This window comes from Amia ocellicauda, chromosome 15 (assembly GCF_036373705.1).
Source record: "Amia ocellicauda isolate fAmiCal2 chromosome 15, fAmiCal2.hap1, whole genome shotgun sequence".
In the NCBI taxonomy this organism is placed as follows: domain Eukaryota; kingdom Metazoa; phylum Chordata; class Actinopteri; order Amiiformes; family Amiidae; genus Amia; species Amia ocellicauda.
In genome coordinates, this window is record NC_089864.1 from 12,854,114 (window position 1) to 12,873,601 (window position 19,488).

Here is a 19,488-nt window from a genome sequence, read left to right on the forward strand (position 1 = left end):
TAACCAGATGGAAACCTCTTTTCATGCTTTGAAGCAAAGCAGTGGAAGTTACTGATCTATTAAGCCCTGGAGGAGCGTTCCCTTCCTGACTGATCCCGAGATTTCACTCAACAGGAGTCTATTCACTAGGGGTTACACCAGTACAATGAAGCGCCCGAGACAAGTTTTTTTTTTTAGTCTGAGGCGGTTTAAAATATTTCATAATGTGTGTGTGCCTATAAGTACCAGATATTGCTGAACGGTATTTTTGCTTTTTAAGCCAAAACGAAAAATCTAAATAAATAAAAAAATAAGATAAGATAAAGGGTAAAATAAATCAGATTTTTGGAAGGAGAAGATCATACAATGAATCATTAGATGTGTGACAGGTGCCAGCCTTTGATCAATATTTCTTAATCAGAACACCTGTGTTCTCTCAGGGATATTGGAAAGTGTTTCAAACCAACATGTCTGAGCAAAACAAAATATTTTCAAACATAAAAAAAATGAGTTGTCTTACATTCCATTAATGTAATATTTCTGTTGCTAATCTTTCCATTACTTTGTTAATGTAAATTACTGCTCAGCAGCACAAACCTCAGCAGTAACAACGGAGAAAGAAAATGTTTTACAAAAACTATTAGTCCTGTCTGGGTGAAATTAAGAAATCATCATCACAGATAAGACTTCTAATGAATTGTTTCCAAGCTTGAGTTTTCATACGGTCAGAAAAAAAGCTGCACAAAAGAACTCAGGAACAGAATCTCTGCAAAGATTAAAGGCGGACAGCTTGAATATGAAAGAAAAAACTTTGAAAATTCACCTGGATCATATTCAACCATTTCCAATTGAATGCTTTCATGCATAAAAGTATAGTTATGCAGAGGGATAATGACCTTGTAAGATGAAGCAAAGAATAACTGTACAAGAACACCACTGTGGATATGCGGTTCAAGAACACTTGGCAGGATAATTACTTGTAGTTTGGGCATTAAAATAAATATATTATGTAATTGTTACACTCGGGATACAGTAAATGCCATTACTGTGTCTTGGACTGTTAAGAATAGAACATGTCAACTCCTTTCAGAGCCTTCATGGTCACACTGAGATTCCTGGACATAAGTGTTAACGGAGGGGAGACATTTCTCCATGGAAAAGACTGAACTAGGTAGCCAAGGACTCATAAGAAAACATTAAAGAAATCATAGCACTACTTTGCAAGTGGCAGATACATTGAGCACAGCATTATTTAAAATGATCAAGAAAATATTAAAGTAGAATGCTCCTTTTAAACTTTCATTCAGACTGATCTCTACAGTAAGTTCAAAAGGCACAATCAGCAATTATTTAAGACATAAAAACAAATTCTGAGACTTCAGTAATTGTAAACCTCTTACTCCCTTCTGCAGGAATGTTATAACACCTGATGATCACAATATATCACTACAGCGGACCAAGCAAAGGGTGACAAGTCACAGATCTATTACTCTGACAGTTTCATATTGTCATTATCATAAGAAAACCTTGGCTATATGAACATTGGACAACATGCTAAGAGCTTCAAGTACACAGCGGCTACCTGAATAAGATAATAGTCATAAGTCAAGATCCAAACAATAGGATCCCCAATGAAGCAAACAGGCCCGAGGCAAGGACAGTAAAGGCTCAATTAAGGCTTATCACTGTGTCTGACTGCATACTACTGGACTATAAAAGAAAGATTACCAAGACTGTATGTAGACCAATTTTGCAAATAAACGTTACAGCTTGGCAAACACAAACTGGCCTTTGCAACCTCCAGATGCAACCACCTCAAAAGCTGTAGATAATTGACAATGACGGACAGCCAACAGAACCTACCAGCTACAACTAAATATGAACAGAATATTAAATTAAAATGAAAAGATCGTGCTGTAAGAATTATTCCTGCTCCTTACTTTAATACTGACTCTATTGATACATAATGTTGTTTAGGTTGTGTTTACTCAGGCATTATTGTGTTGTTTTCATAAAGGGCTTTATATATAGATATATAGACTAGTGTAAATTGGCCAGTATGTATAATGTGTGTGCTTTGGGCTGGAGGAATGCAATAAATACACATATAACAGAGCAGGTACGTAGAACACTTCTGCTGCCAGGTGGATGAGGTCTTTCTACATTTAATCAGTCTAAGAAAATAAGACACATTAATGGAAATGTGCAGTAATGATTTTAACACCATGCTGGCTTTGTCTGCGAAGATTGAGACTAATTGACTGACAAATTATTAATGCCACATTCAAAGCTGAAATTTCATACTTTCTCTGACTTGCTTTAAATATGTGAACTTTTCCTTTTTTGGCCATTTGGACCTCATGAACATTTCCTGATCATTATACGCAATAATTAAGAAACTAAAGAAACTCTGTAAAATGTCATGTTTTTTTGCAATTCAGCTATTTTTTATCAATATTACAAAATCAAAGTCTAAAAGTTCCCTCATGTACCTTACAATGTTTCTCCATAGTATGTAATCTTTTTTCCTTGTGATGTATTTTTAGCCGTGGAGCAAACAGCTTTGAACACGGCTGGGAAACATCGATCTGCTATGTTGCTGCTGAAACTGTAACTATATGTTAAATCTACATCGAATTACTCACATCATACTGATGTGCCAACAAAAATTTGCACAAACCTATTTGGCAGAGAGGGCTCCAAACTGATTGTACAAAATGTTACTGGAGCTTGGCCATTGTTTAATAATCGCTTTTAAATGGCAATTAAAAAAAAAAAGTCTCAAATGGTTCTGTTGATATAATATTTTATGTTAAAAAGCCTGTAGCAATCTTATGTTATGTAGAACTTTTGAATCGGCTCCATGATATGCCTGCCTGTGGTTAGATTTTGTATAAAACACATTACCCTGCTTCTGAAACTATTAGCAGAGACAGAATATGATTGAAATGTCCTGGGAGTAGGCTATGGAGCCCTTCCATGTTAAATAAGCAGCCTTAACATGCAGATAATACGTGTGCCGAATGACATCAAGCGCAAAACAGACACAAACACAGTCGTGTCTGGAAGCTTGGCCTGGTGTATCATACAGGGTCTGATGTGGCCCGTTCACAAGGCTAACATTTATATCACAGACACAGACATGTTGTGGAAACTGGATATTACAGTATATGTTGGGCTCTAGCAGAACTGTGTATCTTAGTGCTGTACAGGCGTCACAGCTTTGTATGATGCTTATTTTCTTCTTCCCTAAAAAACCTCACAATTCACTCTGAGAAATCGTTGAGGTTTTTTTTTTTTTCTCCCTGTAATAGATAGTTTAGTTGGCAGAACAACTAAACACTATGGAGAAGCTTCAACAGAACACATGTAACATGCAACAAGTAAGAGAAAAATAAAGTGTCTTGAACACAAACTCTTTTTGCTTTTGGAACATTTGGGTTCGTTTACAGGGGTTCTGTTTATCTAAAAGTAGTAAGGCTCCCTAATTGATGTACGTACAACTTTAAACAAATCTGACTTATGTATGGTTCAGTTAAGGACACAGGTGTGTGCTGGTACGTGCACCATTACCAAAATAAATAAATATATAAATCATGTTTGGTAGCTGATGTACAGAATTCATGTCAGTAATAAATCTATATTCATAAATCAAGACAAAAATGACCAGACTATAAATAATGACATTTCTCGACATTCTGTGCTGAATACTTTACATTATGAACAGTATACAACCCTAATTGGTAGCACAGTGTGTAACTTATTAATTGTTACATTAGACTGAACCAAGACCACACCGCAGTTAGACTTCGTTTTCACAGCTGGCACAACAGCCTATGTTTACCCTGAGTGGAAAGGTAGAGTGCAAACAAGACTCGTCAGCCAGTGCCAGCAATCAATTAATTTCAAGTTACCAAAAACAAAAAGTACCATGTTTTATACTGCACAGAAACAACACAGAAGTCAGAAAACCTGGAGTCAATGTTGACACTCTGTTCCTATACGTACTTCTATCATTGTAAAGCACCAGAAAATTAAGTGGTGTGCAACAGGTGGCAGGGATACGCCATCACATGTTCTCAATTTAAGTATGTTTTCAAAAATGTGGAAAGCAGATGAATTTCACGGAATTTAAGCCTTCATATTTTCAAGAATACTTTATTTTAATTACATCATAGTAAACCCTTTCACGTGTCAGTAAAATGTTATAGCTGTCCTTGTCAATGGAAATACATCTGAAGAGGTTATAAAAAGAAAAGCCAAGCATAGCATCAGACTACTCCATGCACTTCACCGAACACTCGTGCGGCGGCCCTTGGGTCGATCTTCACACAGACTTGATCGAAACTCCATTCGTTCAGCAGCGGCTCTTTCAACAAACAGAGAAGCCCGATGTGAAGCCTGACACAGTTTTATAGTCGTAATTTAATAAACTGCTATAACTGAACCGACAACAAAGAAAATACATCGAGGAAAGGAAAGTGGGCAACAGGATTCACCACAGAACGATCTGTTGGACATGTTCGGAGGAGCTTGGAATTAAGCACACCAGTGTATCCAAACAGTACTGAAACATCAATCCCTGCTTTTTGACGTGTATCCCTTGCCATTATTACTGTAGAAAGAATTCACTAGCCAAGTGGTTTGACATATACTTCATTTTCTTTCTGGAAAAGGGACACTACATCAATAAATCTTCACTAAGCCTTTTTTTCTTTTTGTGCGTCCATTTCTGCAAAAATTACACAGAACTTCCATTACCGGCTTGGCAGAAAAACCCAAATTTCACCAATAAAGAAGGAAATGAGACTAATTATTTCCTGAGTGGAAGTCAAAACTTTTCTATTCACTCGAAACCCAGCACTATGACTGAAGAAAAAGCGCTCTATTAACTCTTGGAATGGCTACAATTTTCTGGATAAACACCCAGCTCAGATCTGTACCTACCTACAGCCAAGGGCTAATGTTATCAAAACACCTTTTTTCCTCGCTATAATTGCTTTTAGTTATTACAAGCAATTTGTATCATGGGATACTACTTCAGTGGAGAGCCGCTTCTGAAAACTGCCCTGGTCACACGATCTTGGTTTAAAAAGAGGTCTAGAAGTCAGGGATCCCAAAGCCAGGTATGATGATAATCCTTCACTGTGCTTGGCCAGGGAGCACGGTGTCCTAGTCCACCTTTGAATAGTCAGCGTTCTCTGCTTTGGGTTCAAACACAGGAACATGACTTCCATAAAAAGGGATTGCACCTGTGCTGCTTCTACACGGACCATCCGATGTTTTAATACCACATTGCAAACATCAATATGTTCAGTATGTGGACATATATGTGTCCCGAAGAGACTTTTACTGCATATGTTTCAGGATATGTCTAGTCTCAGTGTTTGAGTGATGACAATTGTCCCATATCACCCTCAGTCACATACATGTGCAACACTTTCAGGTTCAAATTCCCTAGCTGGCATACATATACACTACAATTCACAAGTTTGGGGTCACTTAGAAATGTCCTTGTTGTCCATGAAAACATACATGTAATGAGTTTGAATAGGAAATATAGCAAAATGAATAGGAAATACAGTCATTGATAAGGTTAGAAATAATGATTTTGAATTGAAATAATAATTGTGTCCATCAAACTTTGCTTCCGTCAAAGAATCCTCCATTTGCAGCAATTACAGCCTTGCAAACCTTTGGCATTCTAGTTGTCAATTTGTTGAGGTAATCTGAAGAGATTTCACCCCATGCTTCCTGAAGCACCTGCCACAAGTTGGCTTGATGGGCACTTCTTACGTACCATACCGTCAAGCTGCTCCCACAACAGCTCAATAGGGTTGAGATGTGGTGACTGTGCTGGCCACTCCATTATAGACAGAATACCAGCTGACTGCGTCTTCCTTAAATAGTTCTTGCATAGTTTGGAGCTGTGCGTTGGGTCATTGTCCTGTTGTAGGAGGAAATTGGCTCCAGTCAAGCGCTGTCCACAGGGTATGGCATGGCGTTGCAAAATGGAGTGATAGCCTTCCTTCTTCAAGCTCCCTTTTACTCTGTACAAATCTCCCACTTTTTCTTTGCAACTCTGCTAGAAGGCCAGCATCCCAGAGTCGCCTCTTCACTGTTGATGTTGAGACTGGTGTTTTGCAGGTACTATTTAATGAAGCTGCCAGTTGAGGACCTGTAAGGCGTCTGTTTCTCAAACTAGACACTATAATGTATTTGTCCTCTTGCTCAGTTACACAGCGTTGTATGAGACCTTCAGTTTCTTGGCAATTTCTCGGATGGAATAGCCTTCATTTCTCAGGACAAGAATAGACTGACGAGTTTCAGAAGAAAGTTCTTTGTTTCTGGCCATTTTGAGCCTGTAATCGATGATGCTCCAGATACTCAACTAGTCTAAAGAAGGCCAGTTTTATTGCTTCTTTAATCAGCACAACAGTTTTCAGCTGTGCTAACATCATTGCAAAAGGGTTTTCCAATGATCAATTAGCCTTTTAAAATGATAAACTTGGATTAGCAAACACAACGTGCCATTGGCACACAGGACTGATGGTTGCTGATAATGGGCCTCTGTACGCTTATGTAGATTTTCCATTACAGATCAGCCGTTTCCAGCTACAATAGTCATTTACAACATTAACAATGTCTACACTGTATTTCTGATCAATTTTATGTTATTTTAATAGACAAAAAATGTTATTTTCTTTCGAAAACAAGGACTAAGTGACTCCAAATTTTTGAATGGTATTCTTATATATTTATATTATAAAAGTAGTGAAACATCACCTTTAACCACCCTGAACAAGCAGGAGAACAAAGCAAACAAAGGGGATCTAAAATGACATCACATTCAAGCCATTTGAGAAATCTTAGAAGGATGGTCAGAATAGGAGCTATTCCTCTGCCTGGGCTTCACTTAACTATGAGAAAGAATTTCATATGCTCAGATATTCATCCATGTACTTATACGGTTTTCACCATCATTTATTAGGCTACTAAACTCCAAGTGAAATACATTGTTACAACACGCTGTTTAGAGCCTTTTTAAGGGAACCCATATCAATTTAAGATTAACCACTTTAAACATAAACAAGCCACACAGTTTGTAGATTAACCACATTAAATATAATTCATACTCGATACATCATCTTAGAATTAATAGAATCCTTTCCCTAAAATTGTCAGTTAGGGACTTTTAACTTTTACAACCCTGCAATGAAGTAAAAAAAAAAAAAAAAAACTTGGAAAAGTTAATTGGTTTAGTTATAAAAAAAAAAAAAAAAAAACATTATTTGTTTACCATTACAGAAGAAATATACTGTACAAACATAGAAGGAGACAGGAATAACACCACTGCTGTTGCTTAATATTAGTGCCGCATTGTATCCAATGTAGAGACAATGATAACAAAAAACAGTCCTTGGTCAATATTTTCTTTAATATTTTTATTTATTTTTTTTGTTTTGTTTTTAAATTAATCTAGGCAAAAATAACTGTTAAATAAAACTGTACAAATATATCTGGGTAATGCAAAATAATATTTTTCACTTAAATTTGCAGTTATTATTATTATTTGTTTTTTCCATTATTAGCCTACATCTGTACTGCCAAAATCCTTTTGGTTACAAAAACTGCACAGTACATGTCAAAGTTCAGGCGTAATGATGTGTCATGTTGTGAAGTCACTGGCGACACAGTGAAAATGAGGTGCAAGCACAACATCTTAACTGAAGAAAAAGTAGTCATATAAGAAGCAAAGAAAAGGTCAGATAGGGAAGAAGTTCAGCTGCAGTTCTGGGAATCACACAGACCTTAGTGATATTTATCAATTTATGTATGACAGACAAGGTGGGAGGAACGCTAAAGATCAAAGTGTAGTTTTGTGTCAAGATCAAGTGAAGGCTTATACATCCAAATATGGCTTCGAGTTGATAAGAGCAACACAAGCCATTCAGCTCCCATGTGGATCTTTTAGGCAGAAAAACATCCATCCATCCATATTCACTAACCACTTTATCCAGTACAGGATCATGGTGAGTCGGAGTCTAACCACGCCTACAGAGGGAGTAAGGCAGGATACACCCTGGACAGGACGTACACATACATACACGCATGACTAATTTAGAGTAGCCACTCAAGCTAAGCAGCATGTCTAGCAGCACGGGCTGTGAGAGGAAACCGTAGCACCAGACAAACACCCACGCGGCCAAGGGGAGAACAAGCCAAATCCACACAGGCAGACAAGTGCCCGTCCCAATCCAGTGGGATGTAGACACTATTGCCATGGCCTAAGAGTCTTAATGCATCCCAGTGCCTGAGCACCTGGTGGTGCACTCTACTTGTGCCACTGCTTCATCCTGGGCCATTTTACAAGGTGCCCGGCTGACATTTGTCCGACTGCCAGCTGGGCTTCACCGCACACTTTCATTCAGTTCTACAGACAGCTCCCTCTATTGGGAATCCAGTGATGCCTTCAGCTGTGCCTCAGTAACTCCTGGCATCTATATCTATGCAGGTCCCTGTTGGTTTGTAATTAAGTCAAGGATTCGTCTCCATGTAGGCTGTTGCCACGGAGTTGGGTTCCTTACATTAATGTGTAATGTTAGACAATGCATTCATGAGTTCAAGTGGTAACAAGCGATGTCCCATCCCCCTTTGGGTAATTCTCTCTTCCTCAGATAACCGCAGCTGCATTCACAACCTATCATTTCAGGGGCTCTGCAGCAGTTTCACCGAAATTACTTTTATTAGTTTTAAATGACAACAGGTAAGTACTTCAGAAATAAATATGGCACTGTGAAAAAGATTAATTACAACCAAGACACATGGGGAAGTAACCAGCGAGAAAAACTGAAAACCAGAGCAGGACGTATTCAATAGCCCACATAATGGCTTTTCATTGATCTGGCTATGAAATAAATGGTTCCTAGTGGGAAGAAAACTGCCTTGCTCTGCCCTTCAGAGATTGCGTATTTAATTTCATTTTTAATAAAGAGCTTAGTTTGCATGCTTGGGTACTGTAGTTATATACGAGCACCGTTTTATAAGCTTTGGACAACTAAGATGATGTTTATTTTCTCTTCCAACAAGCTGCACGATCACCTTTTGCATAACTGTAACATTGATGTATTAATTAATTAATTTAAATTAATTTATCAGTTGCAGAATTACATTAATCACATGCAGAGTCCTGTCTCCTTAGGTATTTCTCTTTCCTAAAGGAAGTCTTCATGAAGACACTTTAAAGTTGACACAGATTTAGGTTATATTCCACATACCTACACTTTCCCTCTCCTCAACACACTACCTTTCTTTTGTGAGAACCTAATTTATACCAGATTCCCATACTGTGGCTATAATCTGAAAATCAAATTACAATGCATATCCTGTACTTGGCTTCCATTTAAAATGATGGTAACCTCTCACTAGTTGAGTCACAGTTTCCATGGTCAAGATCAATCTACTGTACTGATATGTGTACTGGGTGGGTGGTGAAATCACATCATTAGTGCCTGAATAAAGTGTGAGTTTCATTAAAGACATTTTTTATATTGTTAGATTTTTGTTTTCAGCTGAAATTTAAGCTCACTGCATCCAGGCGATCAGTCCTCGTTGTAGTCAAGATGTCTGCCACCAGACTCCATGATGGGACTGCAGTCTGCCAAGGGATTTAAAATTACACTCAGTTGTGTGGATTGGTTTTTTATTATGTGGTTCAGTAATTCAAACCTAATGGAGGAACAAGGGCAGGATTAATAAATAAAGGCTGTACAGTAGCCCCTACTGTAAGTTTATAACTGCCAAACTCTCGATTCCTCCTCCGTTTTACCAGCTCCAGATGTTTTGTTGATGTTCACAGTCTAGGTTTGGATAAATATAGATCTGTCAGTGACTGTGTGAACTCTTCCATTATTCTTTTATATAACTATAATTTTATTTTATTGTAAACATGCTTTCAAAGCTCTGATGGTCAGTAAATGAGTTACTGATGTTAGCCTGTGCAATGAAAAGGCATGGTATTTGAACGCTGTAGGGATGCCAAAGTTTGATACACATGACCTTTCACCCTATATATACTGTGCGTATTATATATATATATATATATATATATATATATATATATATATAATGTCATGTATAAAATGAAATACACAGCAGGATGGAAGTTTTTTTTTTACCTTCCATCTCAGAATCCTAGCTATTTCTCAACTTTATTTTAAGCTGCAGACTGACTATGAGTACTATTTTTATTATAGGCTGGTTTATATCTATATCCTTTCTGTCTATTAAAAATAATTATATTGAAAGGTCAAAATACATTGAAAGTAGTTTTTGAAGCATATCCATACATTCATACCAGAATTAAATAAACTTGTTTAACTTTGAAATGTTCTCTATATTATTAACAGTTGTAGTCATAGTAGGTGTAAGAGTCAGAGTAATAGTGGTAGCAGTACTCATTTTATTCACAGAGATAACATTATATTTAATTGTAATGTAATTATGCTACTGGGACAGCATTTGTAATACAAAGTGTTAACTGAGAACCCTGTACTGTAAATGCTTAAAGACATCAGACAATTTATTAGATAGGTGCAAAATGTGGATCTGTTAGAAAATTAACAGCATGTTAAAAATGTATAAACCAACAGCAAAGACTCAGAACTTTGCCCATCCATTTTACCTGCTCACCTAATCGTAAACGATAGAAGGAAAAACAGATGCACAAAACTGTGATCAGCAATATAAAAACAATGAGAGCAAATTATGATCACTATCTACTTCAGTGCCCCTTGGATAAGAGAGATGAGAATTAACATTCAATTAAAAAAATGAAAGGAATAACTCATCGGGGTGTGTGTGTGTGTGTTTGTGTGTTTGGGGGGGATTAAAGAAATCCTGCCATTTCTTTTTTGGCACTGCCATACTTAAACCGGGTGGCATTTCCCCATTTCAGAAAAGCACATCACAGAACAGGCAGAGAAGACAGGGCATTTCTGCACGACCTTTGGGTTGAAAGGGATCCATTTAAAATAGCATATGAATAAATAAATAAAGTGCAAGTTAACTGTAATTGGGCAGGAAACATGCCGACACAGACTAATTTAAATGGATCGGTTACAAGCTGATAAAGAACACTTGGCTCTGCTTTGGTTTGACGATTGGAAAGTTCAAGCTCGTCTCATTTTTTTGGAGAACTTCTGAATGTGATTTATTATTTTTATTACTTTGGGAAGGGGGGATTTCAAGAGAAAAACAGATAGGAAAAGTTATTAAAGAAAATGCCAAAAAAAGTCTTCTTCTATGTCTGCTAATGTCTAGAGCTATAGAAAACAAAATAAGGGTTGGTTTTCTTTTCACCACAGCAGTTGGTGAGATTTATATCTTTAAACTTCTTCAACGTAAGTTATTGTTATTTGCAAGAACTAATACTAGTGGCAAATACAGTGTGTGTGGTTAACCTTTACCTTCTCTTAACTTATTCTACAGATCAGTTGTCTGAAATTTGGGCAATCAGAACCTGCCTGTAACACACTTTCATTCCTGGTCAATACGGTTTTTATTAAATTAATGTGCTAAGCAAAATTTCAGTATATATAATTGTATCTAGAGCCAAATACCAAAGTAAAAAATAAGTCACACGAGTCAGTACTTATTCTCAGTAGGACTGTAGATGTAGCCTGTATTGTCATGCAAAAAAAAAGGCAAAAGACTGGACCACAATAAAGCTTTCAGAGAGTTTGGTAATCATACAGCTAGACCACATTCTGAAAGTACAACACAAGTGAATATGTACAACTAAACTGTTGCCAAGTTTGGGAGACCTCGTAAGTATCTAAAAAAACAAAACCCAGTCTAACTGCTAAAGCACAATATCTACAAATATCTACCACAAAGCAATCTTGTCATCAACTGGTAAACATCCAAAAAGGGCTGTATATGCTATTAGGACATAACCTTATAACTTATATTCTTTCAACTCTCTGTCATTAAATTGCTAAAAAAAAAAGCATATTGCATTTCAGTTTTAATTTACCTGTATGTGTATGAGCATATTAATGCAATTAAAAAGTGCTCTAGAATAATGAAATGCTTATTAAGCTTCTGACATCTAATGCAGGCCCCTCAAGTTTCACTTTTAATTAATGTTGAACGTTAATATGCCAAGGCAAGCTAAACTGAAAAATGAAGCTCCATCTTCAAATGTCAGTGGGGCGCATTCCAATTTCTGAACCTCAACATTTTTAAACACTAATGTAATGGCTTTACCATCCAGATACAGCTAAGATGCCAGGAAGATTTGGGAACCATTTCCACCAAAATCATCATCAGGCTATAATATCCCTGATGCACAACGACATGTCTTCTGCTTTTTCTCCAGGAGAGTAACATGGACGTTTCTTTACATTCTTTACTGTGTGTGTCAGGACTCAAAGTGATTTGTTTTCTTCTTCACTCTTTTGTTCAACAAAAACAGAGATCCCATTTAGCAAGCATAAAAAGTGAAACCTCAAGAATTGCTCTGATTTCACTTCACCTTGCTGTACTTGCCAATCTGTGGCTCGTTTTGCCTGATTTTTTATTGTTTTACAGAATTATTTATATGACTGGAGTCAGATGGATTTCCTCTTGGAACCCAAAGACAGCAGGGGAGTAGCCTAATTCTTCCTCATTGTGTAAAAAATAAACAATTAAAAAAGTAGCAGATTAAACTAAATGTACAAGCTGTATGTGGAGGCAGGAACAAAAACAGTGGAAGCAGTTTATATGCACAAAAATGTTAACAACACCGCTATGAAGGCAAGTTTTCAGTTTCAGACACAATAACCATCTCCACCTTTAATGTACTACAGTAATGGAGTTAACATGAGAAAATATTTGATTATTTATTTGTAACACAACAGAATGCATGTAACCCAACATAGGTAGAAGCAGGTCATGCAATTATTGAAATATGTAAACACATGTGCATTATTTAAACAATGAAGAGGTTAACCATTTGAGTTTTAAACTCTTACTAGAGTAACTTGAATGCACTTTAAAGAAAATCACATTTAAAAAGTACCTGACAAATTTGCTATAGAAAAACACAAAGAAGTGCTTGAGCATGGGGTACATGAAGCAACAATATTTAAGTAACTTCAAACTGCCAGAGCAGATCAGGATTCTTTATCAAAAACTACTGATGACCAGGAAATACCTTGTTAACGTATTTCATGTTTAATGACACTTACAATCTTGAATAAAACCATGTAGAACCTAATGATTCAAATTTCCTGGAAACGGAAGGGTGTTGGGTTGCCTTTAGATTTGTGAGTCGACTTCCTTTTTGTAATATATTTTTAAAGTCGAAGTAGTGATCTGCCCAGGGAGGCCTGGATACTTAAATGTCAAGAATGCAATTAAGAATGAATGATCAGCATCATTTACTCCCTCTATAAACCCAAACTCTCCACTCTGCATTTGGGTGTGGAAGGAAAGCTAACATCTAAGGTCACACTGTCCTCAGCTTAAACAAACAGCTGCACAGAACTAGGCCTCTGAGATGTGCAAACTCAAACCAGGCATAATAAAACAGACAATTCCTGACCTGATTCCTTAACTGTCCCACACCTTCCTACTTATGCCTCTTTGGCAGATCCTTGGCATTCAGGTCAAATGAAGTGAAGTATTGTGGTCCATTACAGTAACATACAATCAATAATGAGTTTGTTGAGTAAACAAAGCTGCCACTATATATTTGATTCTGACGATGTGTGGTAATGGGCAAGAGGGACCTTTTCAGAGCCTTGATTGTAACAATAAGAAAACAGTGGAATAAAATGTACATGTAGCAGTATAAAGACCATACAGTGTGTAGACTTCCAGTTTCAAAAGACTAATCACTACAACTTAATGTCTGTAAATTGGAAATGACCTTCTGTGTCTCAAGTAGACTAACACTAACCACAGCATGAAGAAGCAACTTCCAGGAAATGGTAACTAAAAACCGGGTTTTGAAGCACCATTGATATCACTTAAGAGCACAGGTAAGACAGGCTGACAAATGAGCCTTTTAAAACGGCCTTGCGTTTTCCAGCAAATGTAAGTCGCTTTATGCATAAAGCAGCACTACTTTTGGTTAATTTTATATTCACATTTCTGCTTTTGCAGCAGGACGTTTGCTATCAAGTACTGTAGCTTCAAAGTTGTGGTTCTCCGTTCTGCACAAATATGGACAAAAAGGTTATCATGTTTTCTGTTTTAGAGCTGCTTTAAGCCTTTCATCAGAATGCTCCTCTATTGGTAGAGAAAGAAGGACTTGCGTCAAGCCTGCTTATTGCATTAAGAAATGCCCAGAGAGCAGGGGGCTCTTAACCACAAAACAGGCCCTCACTAAGCCCTAGCAGGAGTAAAGTACCTTGGAAAAAGGTCAAGGTTTTAGCCCAGAGCTTCTGTAAATATCAAGAAGAGCGCAATCATTGACAAAGCTGGCTTCAGGCTCACAGACAAACACCTTTGCTGCCGTCTTCCTTTCGTGAAAAGGAATAACTCCTTTCTTTGTTCACTTCGGCACTTTTTTCTTTTTGAAATCCTAAATGGATCTGCAGATGCAGTCCGCCCGCAAAGTAATTTAAGGCCATTTAAAGAACATATTTGTGGCATTTCATCTGAGCTTCTAAAATCTGCCTTTACCATTACAATCCCTCATCGATATTTAAACTGCAGCACACAACTACAGAGAAGGCTGTGAGTGAGTTGGTTCTCTGGTTGACAGCAAGGTGTCTTTCCTCTTGCCCAGACCAAAAAGTAAAGCCAAGATCAAAAATCAAGAGGGTTTTATGGTACAGCTTTTCAGGCTCAAACTGGCAAGTTGTGTGAGCTTCTGTTTGATGTCTAAAAAATATGCAATAAATTGGACTTTGAACACTGCCCTGCTGTCCCAGTTTGAGTCCGTTTTCCTTATTCCACAAATAAATAATCTGACTCTATGAAGTTGCTTGCTCAGAAAAACAAAAAACATACTGCCACCAACCTATCATTTCACATTATGGGCTTTGACATTTACTATAAATTAATATCTGGTATATCACTTAAAAAAATGTTAGTACTGAACCATTCAAAGATAAAAATAATAAAAAGCAAAGAATATTTTAACATACATTGCCTAATGTTTACAGTAAGCATTACGCACAGAGAACAGTCACAGTATGATCATTAATTGCAGTAGGACCTGGCCTGGCACCAACTGACAATTGTATGAGTAAAACACGGTTGCTGCAATATCTGAGGCAAATGTAAGCCATACACAATATAACAAAATGTGCAATAATTGGAATAGTAGTACAAACATGGTAGATTACCTGCAGGTTTAGGTACAGGCCTAGGAACACTATGGCCTCATCTGGGTCTGATACCATGTTTTAAGCACTTTTGGGGGCCTTTTTTGAATTCCTGTGAGGCCACTAGAGCAACTGTAGCTATACTTTACAGACATGTGGTGGGGTTCAGTTAATACAATGCACTACTGACAAGCCTGAATAATCCACTTCCGTGTGGCGATGGTTTTAAGAATGGCCACATTGTATGAAATGGACTCAAGTTAGCCAGAATCATTGAGAAAATTAATTTTCTCAAGTTCAATTTCAGTGTCTCCATTATTTATGTGTGCTGTAAGGCACACGTACGTGCGGAGAAGGTGCCAGACAAGAATTGCAAAAGGGGCCATAGAGCAACATCCATGAGTCACAATGGCCATGTGCGCCGAGTGGAACACGCCGGGTGAGCAGGTAATGGAGACACGACTGCTCTCTCCTGATGAATTCCCTGGCATTTCACTTAAATAAACAGGTCTGTCTGGGACTGTGGGCTAAGCGAATACAGCTCAGCTCTTTTAGCTAAATTACTGTAACAGCATCTCTGCCTGGGAGTCGCACAGTGCCTGCCAGCTTTGGTAATAACATGGATGTGTGCTTGCTGTGGTTCTGTCCATACTGACGCCTTTCCACCAGTTAACATCTGAACATGCAATGCAATGGATTTCTTCATTTTCCAAGGCTTTCATGTGCATTCAAAACACACTGGCCCCTTTTATCTACTCCATAGTGTAGGTTATGCTTTACAAACGAGGGGGTACCAGCATGTGATACTTTAAAGGATGTCATTGTCAGTCTGAACATATCCCCAAGTTTCACCTTTTCTCCACCACTGTACATTCAAGTAATAATAATGCAAGATAAACTGGTACGTATATATGAACAGGATGTATTCAGAAATGTTTGGTTTATACACACATTGCATCCTGCTTAAGTAACAAGAAGTATTACAATTTAATGCAAGTTTCCTGTATGTGGAAGTTCAACACCACTCTCTAAACGGTTAGACGTTTACATAATCTAACTGCAGAATAGGATGTCTTACTAATACTATATGTTATCTGTATTTCTTTCACATATAATCGCGTTCTCTTTGTTCCAAGATAAACTTTAAATCCTTTCAGGAAACACCTTTTGACAAAACTAAGTGACACCCTAGTTGTACGCATGTCCTGTGTTTACTGTGCAAGAGCAATGAATGAGCAGCTGCCAAGCGCTGGGACGTGATGACTATCTTGAACATTGTTTGAAAATTATGCCATTATTTCCCGTGAGCAAGGCGAAGAGGGACACAAGCATGACATGAAACAGCAGATACGCATATTTGTGTCAATACCGATGTAACAATGGAGATACAAAGGAGCTTTTACCTATGAGAAGATCTTGCCGCCAGCGTGTTTATGCGCACTGAGGGACGCCTGCCACGTCACTGCGCGACCCGGAAGTGAAGTGTGCGTAGCGCAGCCTGGGCGCCAACAGGACAGCAGTGCACGGAGCTGCAGACAACAGGGAGAAACGCTTATTATTGCATCGTGAAATACTGCACCAGACCTGTGCCACCGATGTCCCCTTGGATTATTTTTGTCAAGCAATATAAACATGTTGATACATTAAACCTGCACTGTTTCTCTTTAGTCCCTCATTCGCACCGCGTTGTGTTTACAAACCAGCAAACACCTGGTAGAATCGAGTCTGTTATTGATATCATTACACCGCCTGAGTGATGTTTACTGTTAATAACTGCAGGGTATTTCAAAGTAGAAAGCGAATTTGCACAAAAATACGGTATAAAAGCGTATATAGAATAGACCTGTCGTCATTTAAGCGTCTCTGAATGGGGATGGGGAGGTTCAATCCATATATTTATTTAGATACACTCCCAAGAGCAACTTATTCCTTAGTATGCTTATTCAAAGGAGGGGTTTTAGGTAGTTTCATTATAAGGTTTATACTGTATAAAGCTGTCTTCACCACAGGCGTTACTGTTCAGTGTGCCTGTATGACACAATTTGTATTCATGCTGGTGTGGAGCCAATCTGGCATATGCAACAATCTTCCAAATCTATGTAACGTTTATAAAAGCTTCCTTCCCTGTTCATCACTTGTCCTTGTACTAATTTACTGTTCCCTTCACTGCTTTCTTCTTTTCCATGCCTGCCTTCTTCACACAATTTTGGCTGTGGTCTTCCTCTGATACTTCTTGCCATATCTTGTCCCTGTAATGGGTCCAGGTGCCCATGACGATTTTGCTGCATATTTCTTCCACTGTATTTCAAAATTGCAACCTGCATCACATAAACTCATGTATCGCTATTTATGCTGTTTTTATTGTAAACCTTTAAAACACCAAGGCTACTACCACTGACTTAATCTAGATAATATGGGAACATCGAGAAATAAAGTGATTAAAAAAAAAAGAAGAAGCTCATTCCCATTGGAATTGTCCTTGTTTTGTCTTCCAGAATCAAGTTGTTTTTTCAAAGCTAAAAAGCAACACGTGCATTCAACTGTATCTGTACATATATTTTTGGTTATTTCTTTAACCTTTTAAACATGCCTTTCTATAACCGTAGTGTATGTATTAGTATTTATTAAATTATAAAAACATAAATACAAGGTTTAATGTGTCTAATAATGTTCCATTATTATTTATAGATATTTAACACATTTATGCAACCTTTTAAGACATTGAAATGAACAAGTCTGAGATATTATCCACTGCAATTGTTGTAATTATGTTGACTTTGCATTCAGATATGTTTTTGCATCAATAGATAATCTACAATGTAGAACAAAACACATGTACATTCATATATCAGCCTGAGCAGAAAATGTATTGGAGCCCTCTATACATACTCTATAGGATTGCTAGTCTAATGAACCAATATATTGTGTAGTATTTTTTTAATTTAACCACTGACTAGACAAAACTAAGAGAAATATGCTTTTTTTTTAAGGAATAGTTTTCCTTTTTCTGAATATAAACAATAATGTACACTCCCATATCTTCATGACTTTCCTCTACAACCTTATGTTCATGATTTGGCCATGTATGATGAAATGCAGTGATTATTTTTGCCAAGAAGCCATAAACCTCAATTGCATTATAATTATTTTGATTTCTTACTTTGTTGTTCTTCCATATATCACTTGAATGACTGTTGCTTTCACCCTCTGAAGATCATCTGCGGTTTATATACACAGTGGCTATTTTCAATTAGTATAGTGTGAAGTTCAGTACATTCAGTATAGAAGTAACCTTAATGCACTTTGTTTGCAACATTGATCATAATTATATTATGCTAAATGTGTTAAATTACTGATATTTATACCACAGGTTATTGAAGAAGGCAAGTTTTGTTTTTTGTTCATTCGTTTTTTTCAAATAAAATTGGACACAACAGGGTTATGCATTGGTTTATTGTACAATCTGAGCACAGATGTCAGTTGCTAGGCCATCTGGGTGTCTTTAATGCTATTCCTTTTGTAAATATATTTAGGGTCTTGTAATATAGTGAAGATGTATGAAAAAGAGCCAGGGACAGCACTTGTTAAAAGCAAGTGCTTATAATGCATTCTGCTCACCCCTTTTAAAAGCGTGATGCTGAAAGTTTTATGCATGCGTATTTGGCTGGGACCACCAGAGGTTTTCTCCACAGGAGTTTTTTCCTCTCCACAGTCGCCAAGGGATCAAATTTAGGTTATTTTGGACTGAAGGTGTAAGAGTGGTACCCAGGGGTATGGATTTTGAATAATTTGTTCCTTCTGCATTTAGATTATTATTATTTTTGTATACAGAAATATTCTGCCACCTTTTCTATATTACCTGCTTATCCCAAATAATGTATAGCCACTCAAAGTGTGATAATCCTGATTATGAAGGGATAGATCTTCCTATAGCCCGGACATTACTAATATGTCACAGCTTCTAGTACTCTTTACAATGCCTTCACTGTTTGTGCTGCAGAGCTGCTGTAACAAGTAGACTGATTTGGAAGATGATTATGTTGTTCCTATAAATAATAACTAATACATGCAGAAATAACACAATAAAAAGATCTTCATTTAGCTACCTACAACCACAAACTACAATATGAGCAAGGATGTAGAACAGAACCGAAAACCTAGGGATGTGAAGTTTAGTTTTAATATT

At 37.3% G+C, this 19,488-nt stretch overlaps 1 protein-coding gene across 2 annotated transcripts in view; it reads right to left on the minus strand.

The window, feature by feature from the left end:
- Positions 1 to 16,789, minus strand: part of LOC136771665 (coiled-coil domain-containing protein 91) — a 99,284-nt gene extending 82,495 nt beyond the window's left edge. The window contains exons 1-2 of one of the 2 annotated variants that reach the window (XM_066724106.1): positions 16,706 to 16,739; positions 9,569 to 9,637 (exon numbers count right to left, since the gene is read on the minus strand). In XM_066724106.1, the coding sequence (XP_066580203.1) occupies positions 9,569 to 9,573 (5 nt within the window). In that variant the 5' untranslated portion in view covers positions 9,574 to 9,637; positions 16,706 to 16,739. Of the gene's footprint in view, positions 1 to 9,568; positions 9,638 to 16,705 lie in introns of both variants that reach the window. The other variant, XM_066724107.1, reaches the window with a different exon arrangement.
- Positions 16,790 to 19,488: the final 2,699 nt, after the last annotated feature.